Here is a 24263-nt window from a genome sequence, read left to right as displayed (position 1 = left end):
CTGTAATCAAAGACTTGGCACTTGGTGGTAGATTTAAGCCTGGGATCAGAGACACCGGGATTAGCTTTCAGGCCTCCCTCTTCCTATTGGGTGCTCTGTCTGGCAAGTCAGGAGAGGAAAGCAGGGCAGCTCAGAGGTGGTCCAGGGCCACAGTACTGGGGTCAGGGTGGTGGATGGTCTTTATGTAAAGCTCACACCCTCAGTAGGGAGACATTGCTCACAAAGGGCTCCAAATGGATCAAACAGAAATCAGATCTTACGATGGTTTCTATTATCTCCAAAGTGTGACTCTAGTCAACAAAACTTATCTCCTAGTCTCATTTCTTAGGAGAATTTAAATAAAATCATGTCTCCTTCAGGGGAGGGAGCACTCATGAATAAAAAATGAGAAACATTTAATTAAAGGATCAGAGAAGTAAGGGACCCCCAATGAGCAATTCTGCATTGATGAAGGTTGGAGAAAAACAAAACAAATCACAAAAACAGAAAACCAACAAAATCTAAAGGGTTGCAAGATCTCAATTTATGTGCCCATAGACACACAGACATTCACATACTTTAGTTACTAACCAGACCATCATATACAGTTATAAATATCTTTCAACTGAAGCTTCTTTTAAGTGGAAGAGTTAGAAAATAATTTTTTTTATGGCATTCTATTCCAGACTGGAAAATCTGCCTGCCTTTATTCAGACCAAAAAGGCACAGAGTGACTGGGCTGGCATGTTTAAGAATATGATGATTCTCCCAGATGTACATTTGCAGAAAACATAACCACTGGAGTTGTCACCACTACTAGAGGAAGCCAGCCCTCCTGTCTTGCTGCATGCCACAGTCACTGGTTGGCAGCAAAGCTGGTGTACGGGGAAATTGGATAGTTATCTAATAAACACATGAGTGAGGTTCAGCTGAGTATTCAAGCCAAATCAAGTAACAGAAGGCAGATGGCCAGGCTCCAGCATTTCTAAAATTTATAAAAACTATTCATTAAAGATTACCTGGTAGGCATATGGGCATATACTCTACTCAGAGGACCACTGAGTCTGGGCCAGTAAGTTTCCTTCTGCGTCGAGTGATCTGGAATATTCTGAGCTACTGATGCTGCTCATTGAGAGGAGCTGGGGACAGGTACAGAGGCCTTGGGGAATGCAAAGGCCCTGGTAAGAATGCTTGCGCTTTCTACAGAACCTTCTGTTCAAGCCACAACGGTGCCCAAAGTTGCTCGAAACATTGAAAGGATGTCTAGGTTACATGGTGAGAAATAACACATCAAAAAATGGGGGCCACACAACTGTTCATTGCATACAGTTTATTTCACTAGACTGCAATCTTATACACAGCATGGAGGGTTCCTGGGTAGCACATATATAGTTTACTTTCTGTAGTGCTGAGGTCCCAATTTTTATTTCATTTTATTTTATTGTTTTTTTTAACAGTATATCATGATACCCTATCATTAAAACATTATTCAGTGAAATTTTCCAACTACATATAAACGGAGATTGACCACACACACGGTGCAAAGAATGTCTTCATAACATATCCGAATCACAAAATGTGAATCTAAAATACACCACTGTAATTAGAACACTACTTTAAAATCACAATGCCCCACGTCAAAGTAGCCATTTGATGAATCCCTGTGGAAGTCAAACACAGTTTGGTGGAAGAAATGCTAGCAGCTTGGAGCTGTGATTTCAAAAGAAATCATTTAAGAACCACAATTTCACAATTTTAAAATGCCCTCCTTTTACTATCCTCAGAGTCAAAAATGAGACATTTTAAAATTTATAGTCTTTAAAACAAAGAGAGTAAGTCCAAGCCTCCCCTAAACTGAAAGGCTAGGGCTATAATACTAGATTTCGTAGAAACCTAAGGAAAACGTTACATGGAAGGTGGAAATGAACTCCAAAGGAATGACATCTCTTTGAAAACACCTTGGATTACCGCCCCTCCAGAAAGAGGACACTATCCCAGATGACGTGTTTCTGAGTAGTAACACAAACAGAGATTTCTTCATTTCCCTTTTTTTTTTCTTTTTCTCTTTTCTTTTTGTTTTTTTGTGGATGAGGGTGGTAGGAAGGTCACCAGTTAAATAAGAAACACAACTCCTTAATCAAAGAACCACGTCTCACACACAACAGCCAGGGTTACGGCCGAGAATCCCTCGTTTCCTTTCCCCTCCCCCAAAGTTTGAAAGTTCAATAAATAGTAGAAAAATAATCCTTTACTTAGAAATTCTGAGATGTGTCATTCAGAGCTCAAGGTGAGTTCAGTTCCGTACAGCTACGGTGGTGTCCAGGCACCGCTTAGGAAGCAAGTGTGTTCGTCCAGCGGCTGGTGGCATCTGGCGTGCCCCGTTCCTGGCATCTGCTTCAGCTCTCTTCCAGTTAAGGGGTCGAGTGTTTCTGGTGCTGGGAACATTCCCCTGGCTCAGTTTCTTTTACAAGCGTCTCTGTTGGAGGTCTGCCCACTGTTCCTTTCCATTATGGCAGGTCAGTTCATCAGCGCCCCGGCCCCGCCCCCAACTTCCATTTCAGAACCAGTTTTAGCTCCTCACAAACAGGACTTCGTGGCTTCAGTTTTCAAACACAGCGGCAGGCAGCAAACAAGTCCAACCTCGCTGGACAAAGCGCAGACACAGGTGTCTCGTGCGAAAGGGTTTTACATAGGCTCGTTTCTTCTCAGGAGCATCGCCCAGGGCCCCTCTGCTTGGGGTGGTGAGGCGACTGTTAGCATTCGGCATCCACAGTGTGTACTGTCACGGCTGCCTGAAGGTGGTGGCTGTGATGGAGGGTCGGGTGGTGTGAGCGGTAGTGGTAGAACTTGTGACTCAGGAGGGCTGCGGTCTGGGGTGGGGTGTCCAGGTCCAAGTCCTCATCATGGTTGCCTACATCCACCCCAGCTGACAGAGGGTCGTTGTTGCACGGGGGGTTTTCACTGTCTTCCTGCGGACTCATGGTGCTATACCCTGAGAAAAGGAACAGCATAGCCTCAGAATACAGAGTGGACTGTCTAGGCTGCTGGGACGCACTCTTGTGTTGCTGACACTTAGGTGCCAGCATCTGCATTCTACCAGTGCACGCTAAGGTATTTTAATTTTAAAGACATCTAGAGGAAACAGGGTTGGTTTGTTTTTTCTAAAAACAATTAGCCATAAGTACGTAACATGTTAAACAACTGAGAAAGCTGTGGAAAATGAGCAAGAGTCATCACCCCAAACCCCTGGCCAGGGACAGCTCTACAGTGAAATCACCCCACAGACCCCATTATCTGCAGGTACCCACAGTTCCCCCCCCCATCATATAAACTACTAAATCAGGCAATGGGCAGCTTCAGGGGATGTGAATAGGGTATAGACTGCTTGGGGCTGGTGGGCAATAGCTGAATGATGAAATGCTTGTGGGATGTCAGTGAGAGTGTAACCAGTTATCATTATGGGATGTTAGTAAGGGTCCAATCCGTTATCATTATGGGATGTCAGTGAAGGTCCAATCCACTATCACTATGGGATCCAACTTATTATCACCAGCACACATGTCTACAGCAAAACAGTCAGCTGGGCTCTTTAAACCTAGAAGAGAGGCGACCAGAGAAGGGAAGGAACTGGCCCAAGGTTCTAGTGCTCAGTGAAGCATCAAAATCCTATCCAACCCAGAGCAACTAGAAAGGAGTGAACTACTGTGTGTGTACACCGGCTCACTATGTTTAAAGATTTATTTCTTTCAGGATTCTAACTAATACATGATTCAAAAGAAAATACCCTAGCTGATCAAAGGATTCCTTTCCAAGAACCATGGCATGTTTTTAAATATTGAGGAAAAAAAAAAAAAAAAGAATCCCTCTTCTAAACGTTTTCAGAAGTGACAGCTCATTAATAGTTCCCTGGCATCTCAGTGTCAATCAGCCCTCACCCGTGGGGAAGCACTAGTCACATCTGGGACTGAAAAATTGATGTACTCTATGAGTTCAACCAAGCAGGAGCGGGGAGTGGTTGAAAAGGCATGCTCCATGCAAAAGTGAGGGAGGCACTCCATGTCCTCAATAAAACAACTCAACCGAAGAGCTATTTCACAGCCAGTCAAAGGATATTCTCTAGGCACCTCCTACAAGTCACTCTGCTAGGCACCAGAGGTTTGAAAACCTGGTCCTATAGGAGCTAAGGAGCCAGTGTTTGAGACATGAACACAGTGCATTGGATCACTTTTACCGTGGATTGTATGGGGGTGCAAGGTGGGGTGAAATATCAAACCTCCCTATTTCTCTTCCTTAAGGACTAAAATGGAGTGTAGACAGTAGTGGGAACTAGAGTTGAGGTTGAGTTGAAACCCAGAAGGAGGACTAACTCATTCTGACTAAAGGAGGAATTGAGGGGATTGCATCACACTTTCCTTCACTCGGCCTTAGGAGGGTGAGTGCGACTTGGGTGAACTGTAGCTGGGCAGTGGTGGCACACACCTTTAATCCCAGTACTCAGGAGGCAGAGGCAGGTAGATCTCTGTGAGTTCAAGGCCAGCCCGGTCTACAGAGTGAGTTCCAGGACAGCCTGGAACAGCACAGAGAAAGCCTGTCTCTGAAAACAGAACGACAGAGCTTGGTTAAGTGGATGTAAGCAAAGGAAAAGGAGAGCAGCCCCAGAAGCATGGCGCTGTATAGCGATCCTCTACTATGTGACTTGGATGTGTGTTGGCTGGGAGCAGAGACGTGAGACGCTGGGAGGTAAAGCTAGAACATGATGCACAGGCTTGCGCACACAACAGGTACACAAGTTCCCTAAGCATGACTGGCCATGGTCAGTCTGGTCAGAGACCCCCGCAGTGTGCGGGGATGGATGAAAGGGAAAGATGAGACTGAGGAGGTCGCTGCAACAGTCCAAGGAAGGATGAGGATTTAAAATGAGGGGAAGTGGATGGCAGAGTATAGAGGTTGCTAGGCAATCAGGCATGGGTGGTTGTATGGTAAGGGTAAAGGCTGTAAGTTGAGTCAGAAGGATGGCCGAGGAGACCTGGTGACCCTGTGTCTCAGAAAAGCATGACTCAATTGGAACCATCTTGATCCCGAGAGCCCGGCACCCACATGATGCCTACGAGAAACAGGCACAACTTCTGCACAGCCAGGGAAGGAGGGTAGAACTCACTGCTGTCGGCCTCATCACTGAGTGCACCTGGATACAGGTGCCAGGAACAGCAGCAAGAACAAGGTGGAAGGTTCCAGAAGCCCACTCAAGGCACCACAGGTGCTGGCCGGGCACAGTCGCATGCAATAGCTCTGATCAATAGTTCTAAAGCAGTGGTTCTCAAAACGTGGGCTGTGACCACTTGGGGTTGCACATCAGATATTTATGTCATGATTCATAACAGTTATGAAGTAATAAGGAAATAACGTTGGGGGTCACCTCAGTGTAAGGAACTGTATCCAAGGGTTGCAGCGCTAGGAAGGGTGAACACCACTTTGCTCCCTTGTGAAATGTTGAAAACTTCGGCATGGGGAAAGCAGGCAGGGCAGCTAAGTGGGTAGGGAGGGTGGGGCTAGGGTAAGAAGGCTGGTTGGAACCACATCTTAGTGGCAGGTACTAGGGATGGGTGAGGGTAATGCAACCTGAGCAGAAGCCAGGGGGTTCAGAGAACTGGAGGCTGTATCCCAGGCCTCAAGCTGCTGTGGGACAGGTGAAGAGGCTAGAAGGGTTGACATCCTTGGAAGATGGTCCGGCTTTCTAAGTTCAGAGGCTGGGGAAACAGTGACACCTTTATCTATGTTTAAGAGATGGGGGCCAGAGTAAGTTTCTCAGTGCGATCTCGTTGGCAGGGCTAAGCATACAGTGTGAGACCAGAGGCCAGGCTCTGAAAGCTGCTGGATGGATGTCTGAACTACGCCGTCCTGTGCTCATCAGGGAGGACATGGAGATTTTAGCAGTCTCAGCATTTGGGTTGTTCACCCAGAAACTGCCTTGGTGGTCTCATTCTGGCCACTTCTGAGTAACAGGTGCATCATTTACCTAACACACCTTCCCTGCCGCAGTGCTTCAAGCTTCATTGGGCCTCAGATCTCTGCTAGGTCCCCTTGCCCATCCCCCAGCCCTGTCTCTGGTTTGCCAGCCGCTTGGGTTTAGTGTTCTTCTGCTGTTCTACATGGCATTCTGTAATGTTTTTTTTTTTTTTTTTTTTTGCTTCTTATTTTTACTTTTTAGAGATAGGGTCTTACTATACAGCCCAGGCTAGCCTGGAACTCACTAAATAGGCCAGGCTTATTTCAAACTTGAAATCATCCTGCTCTACTTTGCCTGCTGGAGTTAGAGAGGTTCACCTCCTGGCCTGGCTAGCCAGTTCTTCCTTATTTTCTGCCTTTGCACTCCTAACATGGAGCACAGTTCCTCACATAAAGGAGGCACTTCACCGCAAAACCAGCCAGGTCTGCAGGCACAGGCCTGTAAATGCAGCTATCAGGAAGATTGCAGGTTCAAGACTGGCCTGAACTACAGAGCAAATTCAGGGCCAATACAGCTTAGATCCTGTCTCGAAATAAGAACTAAAAAGGGCTGGGGAGGTACCTCAGTGTAAGGGCACTTGCTTAGCATTTAAGAGGCCTTAGGGTCAATCACCCCCAGAAGTATAAGAACAAGTCAGTGAGCCTTCACACATTTTAATTCCCTCAAGCACTGGCATCAGTGAGTTTTCTGTTACCCGTGGCTATGCGTGTCATGTTATTTACTAGTTTCATGTAATTAGGAAGATTAGGAAATCCATTTTTCCCTACCCAGTGGCTTAAGCATCTAGCGATACTCTGTAATTATTTGTACCATGTGATACCATTGTGTCTGGATCTGAAATGGCCCCACAGGTTCCTGTGTTGGGGGCTTGGATGCCGCCTGTTGTGCTTTGGAAAGGGGTCTGATCAAGATGGCACCAACCTCATTAGTGGATGGATCCTTTGATAGTTCCAAACCATAGCGTTAGAGAGAGGCAGTGGGCTGTAGGTAATGGTGTCTAGTTAGAGGATGTATGTGACTGGAGGCTTGCCCTGGAAAGATGTAACATGCTTGGCAACTTTGCACCCACCATGCCCTCAGCCATCACGGTCTCCCTTGCCTTGGCCTAGAAACAGCATGGCTAGCCAAATACAGATGGACACCCACGAAGCTGTGAGCCAAAACACAGCTTCACTCTCTGAAATGGTTTTTCTAAGTATCCACAAATGATAAAAAGCTAGCACGGACACTATTGCTCATTCATTCTGTACTTTCTACTATTTAATACCTGAGTGCGAATCCCAAGGGGACAGCAAGTTGTAGAGAAGCATGTGAAACAAATTCATTTCCTTTTCTTTCTTTTTAAGACTTTTTATGTGGGTGGATGTGGTAGGAGTGTGAGTGTGGGCATGCACGTGTGGAGGTCAGAGGACAATCTCAAGTGTTGGTCCTTGCCTCCTGCTTTGTTTGCTGCCATAGACATCGGGCTAGCCTTCCTGCAAGCTCCCAGGGAGTCTGCCGCCTCCATCTCCCATTCCATCATGGGAGCTCTGAGCTATTGTGCCTGGCTTTGTGTGGGTTCTGGGGGATCGAATGAAACTCAGGTCCTCACGACTGAGCAGCAAGTGATTTGCAAACCGTGAAGCCCTCTCTCCAGACCACAGACATTTTCTCATTCAACAAATAAACCATTTGCTTGGTGCCAGGCAGCTGTGCTTTGAATGGAGAACTGTGAGGAATCATGAGGGTAGACAGGATCCCTGGCCAGAGCACGGAAGAAATGCTACTTAAACACAAAGCACCTCTGGCAGCACTTGCAAAGGCATATGTTGAAAACCATCTATGAAGACACTCACTTGAGTAATGAGGCTAGGCACCCATGCGGAATAGAAGCCCAAATTAAGCTCTGTACTTCTGCATTCTGCTTAAGTAATTACAATAGTTCCTGAGACACTGCTATTTTTGAGAATTCTAGACTCCTGCAGGGACTCATGTGCCATCTTGTGGCCTCAAAGAGTAACTGTAGGATATGGCCTGTTTTTAATTAGATTTTTGTTCCTCATTTGTCTTAAAAACAGTTCCTTGAAATTGCCAAGGATGAGGGAGGAGCCCGGTTTTTAAAAAGGAAAATGTTGCTTACCTATACATATATGCAAAAGTATATGACTAAACCTGGCTGTAAAGTTTCTAATGAGGAAGTAACCGCAATATAAACTCACAAGGAACAAACAAACAAATCCTGGTATTTTTAAACTTAAAAAATAAGCCAGTATATATTAGATAGAACATGCTATTTTAAAGAGAAATATGAGACAAAGCAGGTGCATGGCTACAAAGGAGTTTAGTAGCTCAACCTGTGAGGCTTACATTTCGCTGCTGCAAAAACAAATCCTTAAGCTGTCTTAGAATATTGACAAAAAGTGTGGCTGGGGTATTTGCAACATGAAGTACTTGTCTGGATTTTATTCCCAGCACCAGAGGAAAAACACTTTATATTTTAAAACATGGCCTTGTGAACTATTTCTAAATAAATGAGCAGCCACAAGCTTCCAAGTTTAGCAACACTGAGTTTTATTTCTAGGAGCGTTGTTATGCAGCTTCCCAGGGGCCCTGGCGTCTACTAGTTGCACGCACACACCTGCACACACACTCGCAGATGCACGCACAACACAGCACCGAACCCTGGCACAAACTGCCTCACCAGCTCGAGCCCTTCCTTGGAACATGAACTACTTCCTCTTTCCCTTTACTCACTCCAGTAATCTGTCTCATTCCACTGTGTATGGGTCTCATGCACACATGCCTTCATCTCTGAGTTCCCCTGGAATATAAACTGGGGTTGAGCCCAGACTCCTACTGTGCTAGCTAGCTCCTTTAATCTTCATGAGACCTTTACCAGGTAGAAACTTTAATCCTATTATTTAGTTGTGTATTTATTTTTTGAGATAGGGTGTGTGGCCTTGGCTGGCCAGGAACTTGCTGTGTAGGCCAGGTGAGCCTACACTTTACAGAGATCTACCTGCCTCAGCATCCCAAGTGCTGGGATTAGATGTGTGTGCTACCACACCTGGCTATTCTACATTAAGAATCAGGAAACTACTAAGGACTAAAATAGCTCACTAAACTCTAAGTAGCTCGTTATAAAAACAATAGAGGCCATGGGATCTAAAGTGAACATGTCCCTGTCAGGAGGGTGTTCCTCTTTCTTGCTCATCTCTTCCTCCATCCCCAGTGCCCAGTGTACAACACACGCCCAGTACAGGCATGATACAGGAGACCACCACTCAGAACCGTGTTGACAAAACAATCGATTCTATTTCCTCCTTTAATGCTCACGTAGACTTATCCTGCTGGCATGACAAGGACATTCGATTGATGGGTCATTTTTAGTGAGGTGCTATACAGTCCATGGATACAACAGCCCACAGTTAGGCTCCGTTGATTTAGAGCTGTATTTGGGACATGGGGATTCTCAACACCTTCTGCTTTCTTTGGTGGTTTATTCTGTCTGCATGAGAAACTATTTTTTTTAATTCCATGGGGGATAACAGGCATCCAATTAGTGAGAGAAATGAGAGACAGTGAGCCCTTCGCCACACTCCTGATTTCAGGTATTCACTCTATCCACTTTATCTAAGCTGTTGTTTCACAAGCCATCTCAGTAAGACAGTGGCTGAGGCTGGGGAACATTTTGTCACTCCGGATCCTAATTTGGTATGGATGTCATGGGAGAGCTGAGATTCAGGGTTTCTGTTGAATAAGAAATTATTTCTGCTGAACTTTAGTAGCCTCAAACCTGTGTTAGTATTCAAAAGAGGAGGCACAGAACTGCCAAGAACAAGAACTTAGGAAGGTTCAAAGGATTATTTGGGGTGGGGTGGGTTGGGAGCGGCAGGAAGCCAAGAAACTGAAAAATTTAAGTTCTGCTTCGGTTCTCCCTAGAAACCCGAAGGTTCTATTTAGTCAGCGGGAACAATGTCATCCAAAGCCCAATTCACAGCCTGTGATTTACCAGGCTGGGCTGTCGCATCTCACATTTTCCAAAGGGAGATTGCATGGGTGTCAGAGGGATGCTGGTTGCCGGGAGGGATGTCATCTCCTGTGCCGTTTGCATACAAATAGAAACACTGTTCGAAGGCAGTTTTCCTCTTTCAGGATACGTGTGGGAAAAGCCAAGCCCCCCCCCAAAAAAAAATCTAAAAATTATCTAGGCATTTACAAGGACTTAGCTTTGTGGAAACTAGATAGCTAGCTTCAAAAAGAAAACATTCTTTCGCTGTGGTTCTGTTTCTGAGTAATGGTACCAGTGATGCTCACAGACTAGGACATAACTTATGACAGTAAGCAATGACACCAAGAATATGTAAGGCCCGGTACCTCCCCAGTCTTGACTTTGTATGCAGCTAATGTGAAGCCACAACCTTGTACACACTTGTTCTTTTCTTAGTCATCCTTCCAAGGCTCGGTTGCAAATGCTTCTTCAGCAAAGCTTGAGCCTGGCAGACATGGCCAGAGATGGGGGTGGACAGTGCTACAGGACAGTCCCGACTTGTCTATGACCCAAGAGTAAATGTTGATGATGCTGACACTGGATCACCAGCAACGTTAGGTCCTAGGATGTATGGGGGCTCCACACTGATGAGCCTTTAGTGACAGTGTGATCCTCAAATGTCTGCCACACCCTCATGTTTTGAGTACTTGGTCCCTTAATAACACTGTTTTGGAAAGTTCTGAAAACTCTGGGAGTTGGGCCCTGGATGAAGGGAGTGGTTAACTGGTCACTGGTCCTTTATTTGTATGTTCCCCCTTTACCGTTCGAGCCCTGGCCATGATGGCCACAACTGTCTTCGGCCTCATGCCCCTGCCACTATGATGTTTTACTCATCACACTACCCCCAAGCAATCGCAATCTGATCTAATCAGCAACCAAAGTGAAACAGAACCTTTTTTTTTTTTTTTTTTTTTTTTTTTTTTCTTTTTTGAGGCAGGGTTTCTCTGTGTAACCCTGGCTGTCCTGGAAATTGCTCTGTAGACCAGGCTGGCTTCAAACTCAGAGATCTGCCTGCCTCTGCTTTCCAAGTGTTGGGATTAAAGGTGTGAGCCACCACCACCCAGCAATCTGAACCTTCTTAAACCATGAGCCAAAAGGAATAATTTCTCTCTGAAGCTGCTTTGTCAGGTATTTGGTCACAGATCTGCAAAAGTGTCAAAGACACACTTTTAAAAAATTACACACGTGTGTGTGTGTGTGTGTGTGTGTGTGTTGTGTTGTGTGCACCATGATGTGTGGAGGTCAGAGGGTAACTTGTGGGAGTCAGCTTTTTTCTTCTACTACATGGGTCCCATGGATGAGACTCAGATCATCAAACTTGGGTGCAAGAATCTCTACCCACTGAGCTGTCTCACTAGCCCCCACCACCTGCTTTATGGAGGAAAACTTGAAAGCAGTCTGTGTGGTCAGGGCCATCTAGCTTGTGCCTAGAAGTATTGGAATGCAAGAAAACTGCCCATGCATTTTTCTCAAACAATGTCACGCTTGGGTGCATCCTTTAGGGAAACTATGTCAAAATAATTAAGTACAGAACTGGAGAAAGGGAGAGAAAGAGTGTGTGCCCACCTCCCACAGGAGTAGCCCAAGCTCCTGAGGTCTTCTCCCACAGAGGACCAGATCTTACCATGGTCACTTTCGGTTCCCGAGCGGCCCCAGTATCGTCGCCTCCTTTCCGGACTGTGTGCATGTCGCTCCATGACCGCAGCTATGAACCGAGTATTGCTGACTGTGGGAAGTCAAGGACAGTTAGTGTCATTCTTCAGTGGGTACCTTCACTGTCTCAACCCCTTTGCTCTGAGCATGCTCACTCACGTGCTGGAGGAGTTTTTCTTTGAAGAGTTAGAGTAAATAATTTTTAAAAAGAATTTTAAGGATGAGGGGAGCTGGTGTGGTGTTACTGCAGGGAGAGGTACTTAGCCACTTTTGTCCAGCAAGCATCAGCAGGCCAAGGGCTAGGCAGCTAAAGGCCAAGGGATCTAGTTGTCAACAGAAGTCTCTTTTAATTTAAAAAAAAAAAAAAAAAAAAAAAAAAAAAAAAAAAGCACCTTTTCCTTTACTCTGAGTTGCGTACACTCATTAAGGGATTTAAAAAAGTGTAGTCTAGAAACTTCTCTTTCTAAAACACTACATTGGAAAGGTAATGAGAGGAGAGGCTTTAGGCCAGAGAAAACACAAAAGATAACAAAACAAAACAAAAAAAGGAACGAAAAGGGGAGTGGGAAAAAAAAATCCACCATGTAAAGCTTCTTAAATTTTAATACAAGCCAAAAGGACATAAGAAAGAATATTTACTTTGGATTAGCCTCCTGCTGACACAAGCTACAGGAGGCAGCGCATACTCACTGATGCCTCTGTCTTCGTGGCTGTCATCATCTCTTTCATCTCTGTCATTCTCCAGGTTGGACATACGCACTGACATTTCTGTCCATCATTAAAAAGAGAGAAACATGACTATTTAATCAAACAAAACCATTGGCTTTCATACCCCGCCGAGCACTGGTTTGATGGCTGGGTGACAGCATTCCATCAAGACTGAGTTAGGGCAGGGGGTGGGGAGGTGGGGTGGGGCATGGAGGGGAGTGGTAGGATGCTTGCCTCAGATGTGCTAGGTTCTATCCCCAGGCTCAGAAAAAGAAAGAGAGAAAAAAGTGAACTTGCAGGAGAATGAGCGGATGCCCCTGTCATATCTTTCTAGTAAGAGGTGGATGGAAGGACAAGGAAAGAATAAGCGAGGAGCACCTAGAATTGAGCTCCGAAGAAAGGAATGAAACCGATGGAGGCCACCTCATCTTTAACCCTCTGTCAAAGTCCTTGAGCAGAAGTAGGGTCCAAATCGGCACTGGCTGTGCTGTGAAACAATATATAACTGCAGGTGGCCAGGTGCAAGGCAACCCTGAATGGCAGCCACCCCAAGTCTGGTCGAATCTTACCCGAGGCAGGTGTTGGTGGTACCCTGTGCTGTGTGTTCTGTCAGGGTTGTCTCATAGCCACACCTAACTCAAATTTGACCCTAGTGCTGCAAGCTGAGCTAAGTGGCCGGAGTGACTGTGAGCCACGTTAACCATTCTCTGGGGACTTCAGAAAGGGTGGGGACGATTTTGAGTGCAGATGGCAGACTTAAAACTCTGGCAACAGGGTCATGATTATAGGTGAACTCTTGTAGTGGGCTTCCATGATGCATCCTGTTTCAAAATAATTCATTATTCAAAGGTGACTGTTCATACTCTGTAGAGGGATGTAATAGAACTGACTTGTATTCTTGACCATAATGACCCAGAGGGGCTGTCTCTGACTTGCTTGGGTTTAGACCTGCAAGAGCCACGTGTTGACACACAGACTCTGTCAGTACCCCAGCTTCCGGGCTCAGCTTATGGTAGTGGTAGCCACAGATGGGGATGTTGGCAGCATCAGGAAAGGGCCTCGGATTTTCTGGGTAGTCAAAATAGGGCATGCAGAGTTTAGGCACTAAAGAAGAAAGTATGCTTTGGGTTGGGGACTGCAGGTGCCATGCTACTCTTACAGTTTAAGAGCCCTAAACAACCCGCTGCTGAACAACCTCTAAGAGACTTTCTGCACTCACCTTGAGCAGCGAGGGGAGACATATGCTGGTGGCTGCGGCGATGAATCTGGTGGCGGTAAGCATACACGGCAAGGACCAGCACCATGATACAGCCCATGATCCCTCCGGCCACGGGGCCCACGGGGGCACTCTTAATCATGTTTAGTGTGATCACCTCATCACCTTCAGAGGACAAATGAACAGATGTTCTGGGTCAAGATCCCCCAAGTGCAGCGGGAGGCAGGGATGGAGGGAGACAGGAAGGACCAAAGTGGGATGGGTTTTGGTGGATAGCTGTGCTACACTCTAACTTCCTCACTGACACAGGAGAGCGTGGGAGTGGAGGCCTCATTGAGTTCCTGGTTCTCAAATGTTGGCCTCGCAGAGCAAGCACATGAATGACAAGGGCGGTTGCAGAGTGAGCAGAGGGAAACTGCTTGTACACATGCATTGCCTGGTGCTGACGGGAGTCCTGGCTACTCTCCCAAGGGAAACCTCACCTAGCAGAGAGAGGCGAGGGGGGATTCTTTGAGGGACATATGAAGGACCCACTAAAATTAGAGATATGAAGTTCAGTGAGTCTGCGCTGCATAGACGAAGTTGCAGAGGTGTGCCCCCCCATAAGAACAGAGAGCAACCCCTTTGGAGTATATGTGTCCACTATGCCCCTGTCTGGTTCAGTAGTAACATAAGAGCTCAACCCCTCCTCTGCAGAGGAGAGATTAAATGTGCAGATATTAAAAAGCAAGATATAGATGGCCCCTAATTTGTGAACTTTGATATAAAAGTAAAAAAAGTCGCGCTGGTGGTGCACGCCTTTAATCCCAGCACTCGGGAGGCAGAGGCAGGGGGAATCTCAGTGTGTTCGAGGCCAGCCTGCTCTACAAAGCAAGTTCCAGGACAGGCTCCAAAGCTACAGAGAAACCGTCTCAAAAAAAAAAAAAAAAAAAAAAAAAAAAACAAACAAAATAAAAAAAAGCAATAGTGTTCAGTAGAAACTACACAGACTTGATCTACAAAGAATCTTGATCTTTCCTTGGGCTTGTGAAAAGCAGGATGCTCTCTTGATACAGGCTATGGAAGTTCCCAGTCAGCCATGGGCTCACAAAGGTTAGATAACTGGTACTGTGCTGTTGAACTGTGTTGTTAAGTTATGTAACAACCAGCAGGCTGAGAGCATTACACACAATTTGACTTATTTTTTTCTCATGATAGGTTTATGGGGCCATAACTGTATCCCAAGTTGAGAAACATCTGCAATAACTAGCGGCATAAATAGGCTGACTCAATTTGCCAGCAAAGGATGAGGCCATGGTGCCGATTCTGGGAAGAGATTGAAAAAAGTCTAATGGGAAATACAGACTCGACGGTATTATTTTCAAGGACTTGTGGCCTGATCCCAGGGGTTCTTCTCCTTGTGGTGTTCCTGTCCCCTCCCTGAGCTGCTGTAGCAGCCCTGGTGTCTGTTATGCCCGCTTGCTACGTAACACGTAGCTGAAGATGCCCACCTTATAAAAGTGGTCGGGAAAGGGGAGAGAAAAACATGGTGGGAGGAAACAGCACACCACAGGCCCCATGCTTCTGACAGCTGGGATGCACATTCAAGCCGACTCCGAGTTCAGCCATGTGGAAACCAGGCCCGGGTTTCTCAGGATAAGCTTTATGGGAATGAATTCCAGGCTTGCAAAATTTGGCAGCATGGTTGGCTGCTCACTGCACAGTGCGCGTAGCCAGCTCTGAAGGTAATAATCTGCCTTGGTTTTGTAACTAAGGATGACTGGCAAACGAAGCGGGAGATTTGGTCACAGGATTATTAAGATTCCTGTCCCAGTATACAGGCGGAAAATTGAGTTCAAGAGTCAAACCAGTGAGGGTCCCTAACCAACATACCGATGGCCCCCATGTCATCCACATAGGGACTTTTGGCTCCCACGATCCCCCCGAAGCATTCTTTCTGAGGCGCACAGTAGGACTTGTCCAGGTGAGTCTTTCCGTCACTGTCCACCACGCACCATTCGCAGTCCAGCACACCGAAACAGTCCCTGCCACATGGGACAGCGTTTCAGAAAGCAGTGTGGGCAGGAGAGCAGGCAAGCTGGCCTTTAGCTAGCTGATCTCAGGGCTCCTCTGTGCTAACCCCTGCCCTGAACAGCTGCCCGACAACCCCCTTTCCTTGTCAAGTGGGGACGGCAGTCATTTACCTGGGGGTGGCTATTGGGTGCCTCTTGGCCATTTGCAACTGAGAGTGCTTCCTTTGTGACCGTATAAACCTCCACGTGTGGATTAGTGTGGTCTTGCTCAAATTCACTTTAAGGGGTCAAAGGCAAACGACCCCTACGTTTGTTTGGTTTTGGTCTAACATCCCCCACGTCATTTATGTTTTGTTTTTCAGAAAGGAAGAAGGAACTAATAGTCAAATACGTTCCGGAAATAGTAGTCTGTTTAAAAGAGACTTCCTAGCTGCCAGTCTCTCAGGCTCCATGCATGGTGACACTCCTAAGAAATGACATCATGGACAATGTTCCCTGCACCTAAATGCAGCCTAGCAGCCCACGCCAATCAGTTCAAGGATAGTCCTTTCCTCAGCTCCACCGAACACAAGGCCAACTGGGACCCCGTGCTCGCTCTTTGCCTGATCACACAGCAACCAGAAGCTACAGAGAACTGGTCCCCCTTCCCCAGAGCTGCCATAGCCAGATGCCCAGTCCAAAACCCCTAGAGGAGAGCAGCCCACAGCAGGGGACACAGGGCTGTTAATTCTCTAAACCACCCTGGAGTAGATTTGCTGCCTAAGAAGGGAAGTTCTGAAACCCTGGTGGCTGCTGGGTCCTGTTGGGAACCCAGGAGATCCCATTCCCTTGCAACGTCTCCTGCACTCCGCTCATTAAAACAAAACAAAACCTTCCCACTCACCGCAGAGGCCCTTCTTTTAGCCTACAGCACAAATGGACATTTCATCTGGGAGACAAAAAGCTTATGGGGTAAGAACCTCTTTCCCTCTCCCAAAGGACACATCTTTAAAGTATGAAGAATGAGAACCCAAGCACTGGCAGCAGGAGCTCCGCGGGGCTGCTGGGCACGGACCACAGGGAGGTCTCTTACCCGCTTTCCAGCCTCTGGTTGCACCTGCTGTTGACACACTGGTGCAGGGTATCCTGCAGGCCGGGGTCGATAGCCGTGTACGTCACCGGCTCCTGGTGTACCTCACAGCTCGGATTTCTATGAAGGAAGCAAGTGTGGAGGTTAGAGGCAATGACAACCGTACTCCAAACACGTAGTCCTTATAAGCTCAGCCAAATCTGAGGCTTTATTATTTGTATGGTTAGGTTTGCACTCAGTGAAATCTTGGGTCAATCCATTTAACTACTAGGCTGTTTAATTTGTTTATATTTGTGCGCAACAGAAACAACATATGTGTGCACAACCACATACACCTGAAATCATAAATACTCAACATAACAGGAACGAGCAAAGGCGAAATGTGCTAAAACTTCTGTGTTCACAGCCCTCACACTTACTTGTCTGGAGTAACAACTGTGAATAGGATTTAATGAGGATCCCTTTCAGTCGCCCTTCTTATGTTTAACAAATGTGTATTATATTAATATACATACATACACACATAACACATTGTGTTTCCTTTAAGTTCTAGGAAAGGGATCTAGAGCAATCATTAAGAACTCATCAATGATATAAATAAATATTACCATTTCATGCATGAGCATGTCTATGCGAACACATGAAAGGCACCTGTATACTTACCATACAGTTAATATGAAACAAGATGACTCAACGTGCATAAAGTACCTGACATGGTAGACATGTAGAAAATGCTTGTATGAATTTCCTATGACATATTTATTTTTACTATGTTGGGAGTCTTTCTCTGTGACTCTCTATTTCTTGAGGCAGGGTCTCTAACTGACTCGGCTAGACTGCCTGGCCAGTGAGCTCTTGGGATCTGTCTGTCTGATCCCTGGATTGTTGGGGTTACAGACACATGCCACTGCCTGGATCTTGCAGGGGCATGAGTAACTGTACGCAGTTCTTCATGTGTGCATGAACTTCACCCACTGAACCGTCTCCTCTGTCTTCCCTCATATAGCTTTAACATAGCTTGCACACTGTTGATATTTCACCGCATTTATAGTTAAACATGAAGTCAGATGTTATTTAAAACTTGGGTTACTGATTATGTTCCTTATTAGAACAAATCACCTTTGTACACTCTTAACCCTCAGCACATTTATAGAAAATAGCATAGTGTGGAGATTATGCATCTATACATGCATATGTACATATGTGTATAAACATGTACATATATAAATATAACACACACACACACACACACACACACACACGCATGAGTATATGTCTTACCTGTTCTCGGCATTGGTGAGGTTGCCAGTGCACTCATTGACCTCCAGGGGGCACTCACAAGGGCATTCACATTCATTTTGTTCCATTCTGAAAAGCAAAGAGAATTAGTAGTTAAGAGGTAGGTGTTAGCAGAGTATCATACACACACCAGTGAACTCATATTAAAAAAAAAAAAAAGAAAAGAAAAAAGAAATCCACAACTGACAGTGGAAAATGAAGCCATGGACAAAAATTTGAATTGCCTTTGGCCTGAATCCACAGCTATGGTGACAGTGTGGTGGGAACAGCACAGATTCTAAAAGCTTCTGTAACCCCGGACTTCCCTTCCTCAGGACACATGCCACCTCTTCTGTTCAAAATGCCTGTCATTGGCTAATAAAATGTTAAATGAGCAACCCCAGCGCACCGGTGACAGTTGAGACACAGACGGTCCACCATGCTGCAAGCGCAGAAGGCGAGGGAGTCGCAGGTCTCGTTGACAATGCCGACAAATGCATTGGTCCCTGGGATCCTCGTCAAACGGTACTTTGAACAGTGGCTGCCATGCACAAGGTTTGTCAAATCCCCCTGAGGAAGAGATGAGGGTCAGGACCGACAGACAGGAGTGTGGAGACTTGGCTTTCTCTGGCAGAAGACAGAATAACTTGGATTGTGATTATGAAAGCAGCACACAGCTACCGTTCAAGATATTTAGTATTTCCTAAAGATTTATTTTTATATATGTGTATGTGTGTAGGTCTCTGTGTGTACCGTATGTATTTGTGGAGGAGAGAATAGGGTGTTGGGTCCCCTGGTGCTGGAGTTAAGAGTGGTTGTGAGTTACCTGATTGTGAGTGCTGGGAACCAAACTTGGTTCCTTTGGAAGGGCAGCATGAGCTCATGACACAGACATCTCATCAGCCCCTACAGCCACTGTTTGAAATGTGGCCCAAAGAGCAATGCTTGTTAAATTCTTTTTTATTATTATATATCTAAAATTATCATTCTATCAGTCAGATAGAATTTTCATTTGGTGGTTGGTATATATTATCTTCCATCTATACTTACACAAATGTAAATTTTCATAGCTAATTTTATTATTATTATTATTATTATTATTTTTTAATCTTTATTTTTTACTTTTTATTTTATATGCATGGTTGTTTGGCCTGCAAATCTATGCACCATTTTGGTTGGTGCCTGGTGTCTGCCGAGGCTAGGAAAGGGCATCAGATCCCATGGAACTGTAGTTAGAGATGGCTGTGAGTGGCTATACAGGTGCTAGGGATTGAACCCAGGTTCTCTGGAAGAGCAGCAAGTGTTCCTAACTGCTGAGCCATCTCTCCAGCTCCTGGTTTTATATAACCTTAAGAAAAAAGATAACATCGTTGCTGGTTTGAGTCAACAGTGCGGGGAATTCTCTTAACTGTTAACTGCAGCAGAAAGACGTGCCTGCCGTGGGGACCACGCATGCATGCACTCTGCTTGCTGTGTCTTGACTTCTCCAGCATGGTGGATTATACCCTTGAACTGTGTGGGTCAGACTGAACCCACCCGTGGGCCTTAGGCTGCTTTTGTCACAGTATTTTACCACAGCAACAGGAAAAGTGACTACTAATACAATCATAAAAACAAAACCTTAAGGAAGCAGTAAAAGCCAACTTCTGGGAAAATTTGTTTCAAAGGCAAACCTAATTAGCCACAAACCACATGCTTGTTTCCTTTGATTAACAAGCCTTTCTGCTTCCCAGAATGATGTACATTAAAAAACAAAGGTTCTTTAAGAGGCCAGTTGACGTCCTGCTTCTGAAACCCTGAAACAGAACTAAGTGCGTCTTTTTCCTCATTCCATACATGGCAGACATGATAAGCAGCTTCTGGGAGTGCCACAAAAAAAAAAAAAAAAAAAAAAAAAAAAACCCAAACAAACAAAAAACCAGCAAACCAACAACAAAACACCTCAAAAGCTGTATCATGAGGTCATGCAATAACCATCTTTCTGCATGTGTGTCAAATTCTCTGGACAAATTATTCCAACTCACACTGACGTCCATGTCACTCATCTCTTAAAAGTTAAGAGCACTGGCTGCTCCTCTAGAGGTCCTGAGTTCAATTCCCTGCACCCACATGGTGGCTCACAACCATCTGTAATAAGATCTGGTGCCCTCTTCTGGCCTGCAGGGATACATGGAAGCAGAATGTTACATACATAATAAATAAATGAATCTTAAAAAAAAAAAAAATTGTGTGTGACCAGGAGTCCAACTTCGACCAGGGTTGTGGCACAGAGTGTGTTCTTTGATTCTGGATGAGTTTTGTCTAGTGACATGGCTTATTATGCAATAAGCTCCATTGCCAGAATGTTCCAATTTCCCTTGGGTGAAAATTTCAGCCATTAAGAAATTATTTATCCCCGGCCTGGTAAGAGAATTCAGTGGGTGAAGATACCTGTCACCAAGATTGACAGCCTGAGTTCCATCTGGGGGATCGACATGGTGGAGAGAACTGACACCTGTATAAATTGTTGCAAAATATTTGTTTACCTATGTAAAGATGTGTTGCATTTGTTTATGTTGTGGAATATTTGTTTATCTATGTAAAGATGTGTTGCTGTTTTGCCTTGCTTGCCTAAGGCACTGATTGATCTAATAAAAAGGTGAACTGCCGATATTGAGGGAGGAAGTATCAGAGGAACTTTTGGGTAGAAAGAGAAAGGAGGAGGAGGAATCATTTAGGCTCAAGGAAGAAGCAACAAAACGAAATGACATGGGGACATCAGGGGCCAGCCAGCAGACACAGAGGAAGCACTAAAAAGTAGGACATTCCAAATGAAAGAAAGGTAAAAAGCCCTGAGGCAAAATGTAGATGAATAGAAACAGGTTAAATTAAAAGAGCTAGTGGGACTAGCCTAAGCTAAGGCCGAGCATTCGTAACCAACAATAAGTACCCATGTCTTTATTTGGGAGCTGGTTGACGGTCCAAAGAAAATGCCAACGATGGTTGTTCTTTAACCTCCATACATGTGTGATATGTACATCTAAGCAACCACACATGTGCTATATGTACATCTGTACACTTACACAAATACATGATGCAATTTAAAAAGTAATAAAAGATAAATTATTTCAATTCCCATTCAACTTGAATATGCCTTTCAGAAATGTTTCTACTCCACCCTCGTGGCTTTGCTTGCTGAGGATTCTGGAAACCACATAGAAAGAGGCAAACTTTCATATAATAACTATCCCAACCCCCCCCCCAACCCACCCCATCAGTGCTGCTCATAGTGGATCAATCGGGTCTCAGCGGGGCAGCATGGGGACAGCACGGTGACGTTGTGGGCACCTTACTTTGAAAGCTTCTCTTTCCCACTGGGGATTGTTTTTCACAACCCATTTCAGGATAATTTAAGATTTTCAATTTAATCCAGCCCATTAAAATTGTTATTTTATTTGCTAAAGATTTATTTATTGTTATCATATGAGCATTGCATCCTGCCTGCATGTATGTCTGTGTGGGATTGCTACATCTCCTGGAATGAACAGTTAGTTACAGGTAGTTGTGAGCTGCCATGTAGATGCTGGGAATTGAACCTGGATCCTCTGGAAGAGTAACCAGCAAGTGCTCTTAACTGCTGAGCCATTCCTCTACAGACCAAAAGTTAGCCTTTAACTGCACATTTAATGACTGACATACATAAATGCCTATGCAAATTAAAAACTTGCTTCCTGTGAATATGTTTCCAAATGTTAGTTCTGTCACCATGCCCCACTTTTGTTCCTTCCTAACTACCATCATTCCCAAATTTGTAAGAATAAAGTTACACATTTAGCCATGTAAAATTTGCAGCAACTCAAATCATGTAGAATCCTCTCAAATGCTTCCAGGATGACTTCCATAAAGTTCCCCACCTATCATGGTGGGGAATCATGGACTGACTGAGGCTGGCCTTCAAAATTCAGGCAGCTAAACCATCTCTAGGGGGCAGGAGCACATGGAAACACAGGCATTTGTACAGAGTGTGGGAACAGCCCTCAACAGAAATTTCAAAGGGATAAGGGACGGGTTGGTGTGATGGCTATTCTCAGTTGTCAGTCTGACTACATGTGGAGCTAACTAAATTAACTAAAACCCAAATGGCTGCATACACCTGTGAGGGATTTTTTCCTTAATTAAATCATTTGTAGTGTAGTGGGAAGACCCACTTCTAACCTGGATCTTTGAGGTGGGAAGATAACACATTTAATCCAGATCTTTTGAGGTGGAAATCCACTTTGAATCTGGGCCATACCTTCATGAAGGACATGGAAGGAGGAAGCTGGCTCGATGTCTCTGCCTGCTTGTCCTCATTCTCCCTAGCATGTCCATTCCCTCACTGGCATTAGAGCCTACTCCTTTGGGATTCCAGTGTATATTGAAGACCAGCTGAGACATCCTGCTTTGTGAACTGAACAAGTACTGGATTCTTGAACCTTCTGTTGGTTGACAGCCATTGTTGGACTGGCTGGACCAAGCCTGTAAGCCACTCTAATAAATCCTCTTTCTATAAGTTCTGTTCCTCTAGGGTAGTGGTTCTCAACCTTCCTAATGCTGTGACCCTTTAATAAAGTTCTTCATGTTTTGGTGACCCCACAGCCACAAAATTATTTTCCTTGCTACTTCATAACTGTAATTTTGCTTCTGTTATGAATCGTAATGCAAACATCTGGTGCACAGGATATCTGATATGTGACTCCCATGAAAGGGTCACTTGACACCCCCCAAAGGGGCTGTAACCCACAAGTTGAGAACCACTGCCCCAGGGAACTAATATAGCTGGTGTATTGATCAAATCAGCGTACCATCCCCGTGACTTTCAGACAGTCCCTGTCCCATCCTAGCTTTCTGTCCTACAGGTGGGGTCCTGTGACTTAGAACAAAGAAGCAGACACAGGCATTATTCCATTCACTGTCCAAGAAGAAGCGGGAACATGAGCTTACCACCAGGCTAGTATTGAATTTGTAAGATCTCTGCACTGTCCGGTCACTGAAGCTGTTGCATAGGTTTTTCTTCACAAAGTTTGGGTGGTTCAGGATATCGTTTGCCACCAGGGGTTCCTGAAAAGGCCACAAGACAGAAGACAAGTGTCACTTAACACGCTTCGGGCTGCCACAGAACAGGGCTGACCAGCTTGGCCAAAGAGTACCTTGTGGGTGATGTGTTGCTGCTCCAGAGGTGCATGACCTTTGGGGTCAACGAGAGTTGGGTGAGCCACCAGATAACCCCTGTCCTCCATTATGAAGCACCTGTGCCAAATCAAGTGATAGCTTTCATTCGCATGAGTGGATGCCACTTAAAACAAACTTGCCTAGACTTATGGGGGGTGGGGAATGAAGGAAGTCTTGCTGGCCTCACAGACACTGTTTTCCTGAGGTGATGTACTACGTGGCCTCCAGATTATGGTAAGAGCTACACATCGCTCTGTGGTCACCTATACAGTTCATAGAGGATGTGCCCATCCAATCCAAGAGTGAGGGATGGGAAATTCTTCGAAAGGATAATTGGAAGGGGGAGGTTTGATCTCTCTCTCTCTCTCTCTCTGAAGGAAGCAGAAGAGTATTCAGACAAACATAAACAAAATACAACAGTTGGTCATATAAAAAGACACTTGTAGGAACACTAAGCTGAGCTAGAACTACTTTAATCAAGGCTATGTTCTGTTTTCTTCCCCCAGCATCAGTCACAGTGGTGGCCAGGAGCCCTGCACATGCCCATTAAATGCCAATGTGAAATTCAACAGTGACACGAAGCATGGAGCACAAGGCTGAACCACAGAGCTATTTTTAAAAGCAGTCTGCACTGAATCAAGGGAATGCCCTTGCTTTGATCAGACTTTTCTTTTGAAATCCAGGAGGCAAAGTCTCCAAGTTCTGTGAGCCTCTTTCTGGGAAAGTGAAAAAGTGCCAGTCTAAGCAGCTGAAATTTCACAGAAATTGGCATAATGACTAAGTTAGCATCAAAGGTGCTGCCCAAGAGGAAGCTCCCTCTGGTCTTTCCAACGCCAGAGTTGAGGGACGCTTCTAATCACCGACTTCTACAGAAACAAGACTTTAGGGCACCATGCTATTTTTCTTGCTATGTACTGGGTCTATTTGTCTAAAAATTAAAGAGCACGCATCTTCCAGAAAGGAAAGAAGGGCTGAGGAGACACCTCTGCAGGAAAAAAACTTGCCTTGCAACCAGCCACACCCATGAAAAGCCTAACACAGTGGCACTTATCTGTAAGGAGAAACCTTGCAAGCTCATTGGCCAGGGAGCCTGGCATTTACAGCCATGAATAAGGAACCTT

General features: G+C 45.2%; 1 protein-coding gene across 1 annotated transcript in view; it reads right to left on the bottom strand.

The window, feature by feature from the left end:
* Window positions 1–1294: 1294 nt before the first annotated feature.
* Cachd1 (cache domain containing 1) overlaps window positions 1295–24263 on the bottom strand; it is a 211927-nt gene continuing 188958 nt past the window's right edge. Inside the window, exons 18-27 of the mRNA XM_051188233.1 lie at window positions 23121–23220; window positions 22915–23031; window positions 18362–18522; window positions 17956–18042; window positions 16678–16794; window positions 15466–15617; window positions 13597–13758; window positions 12360–12437; window positions 11641–11742; window positions 1295–2971 (exon numbers count right to left, since the gene is read on the bottom strand). Coding sequence (XP_051044190.1) covers window positions 2733–2971; window positions 11641–11742; window positions 12360–12437; window positions 13597–13758; window positions 15466–15617; window positions 16678–16794; window positions 17956–18042; window positions 18362–18522; window positions 22915–23031; window positions 23121–23220 — 1315 coding nt within the window. The 3' untranslated portion in view covers window positions 1295–2732. The remainder of the gene's footprint in view (window positions 2972–11640; window positions 11743–12359; window positions 12438–13596; window positions 13759–15465; window positions 15618–16677; window positions 16795–17955; window positions 18043–18361; window positions 18523–22914; window positions 23032–23120; window positions 23221–24263) is intronic.

The sequence above is a fragment of the Phodopus roborovskii genome, unplaced genomic scaffold, assembly GCF_943737965.1.
Source record: "Phodopus roborovskii unplaced genomic scaffold, PHOROB, whole genome shotgun sequence".
Classification (NCBI taxonomy): domain Eukaryota; kingdom Metazoa; phylum Chordata; class Mammalia; order Rodentia; family Cricetidae; genus Phodopus; species Phodopus roborovskii.
This window is presented reverse-complemented; position numbering and strand designations above follow the sequence as displayed.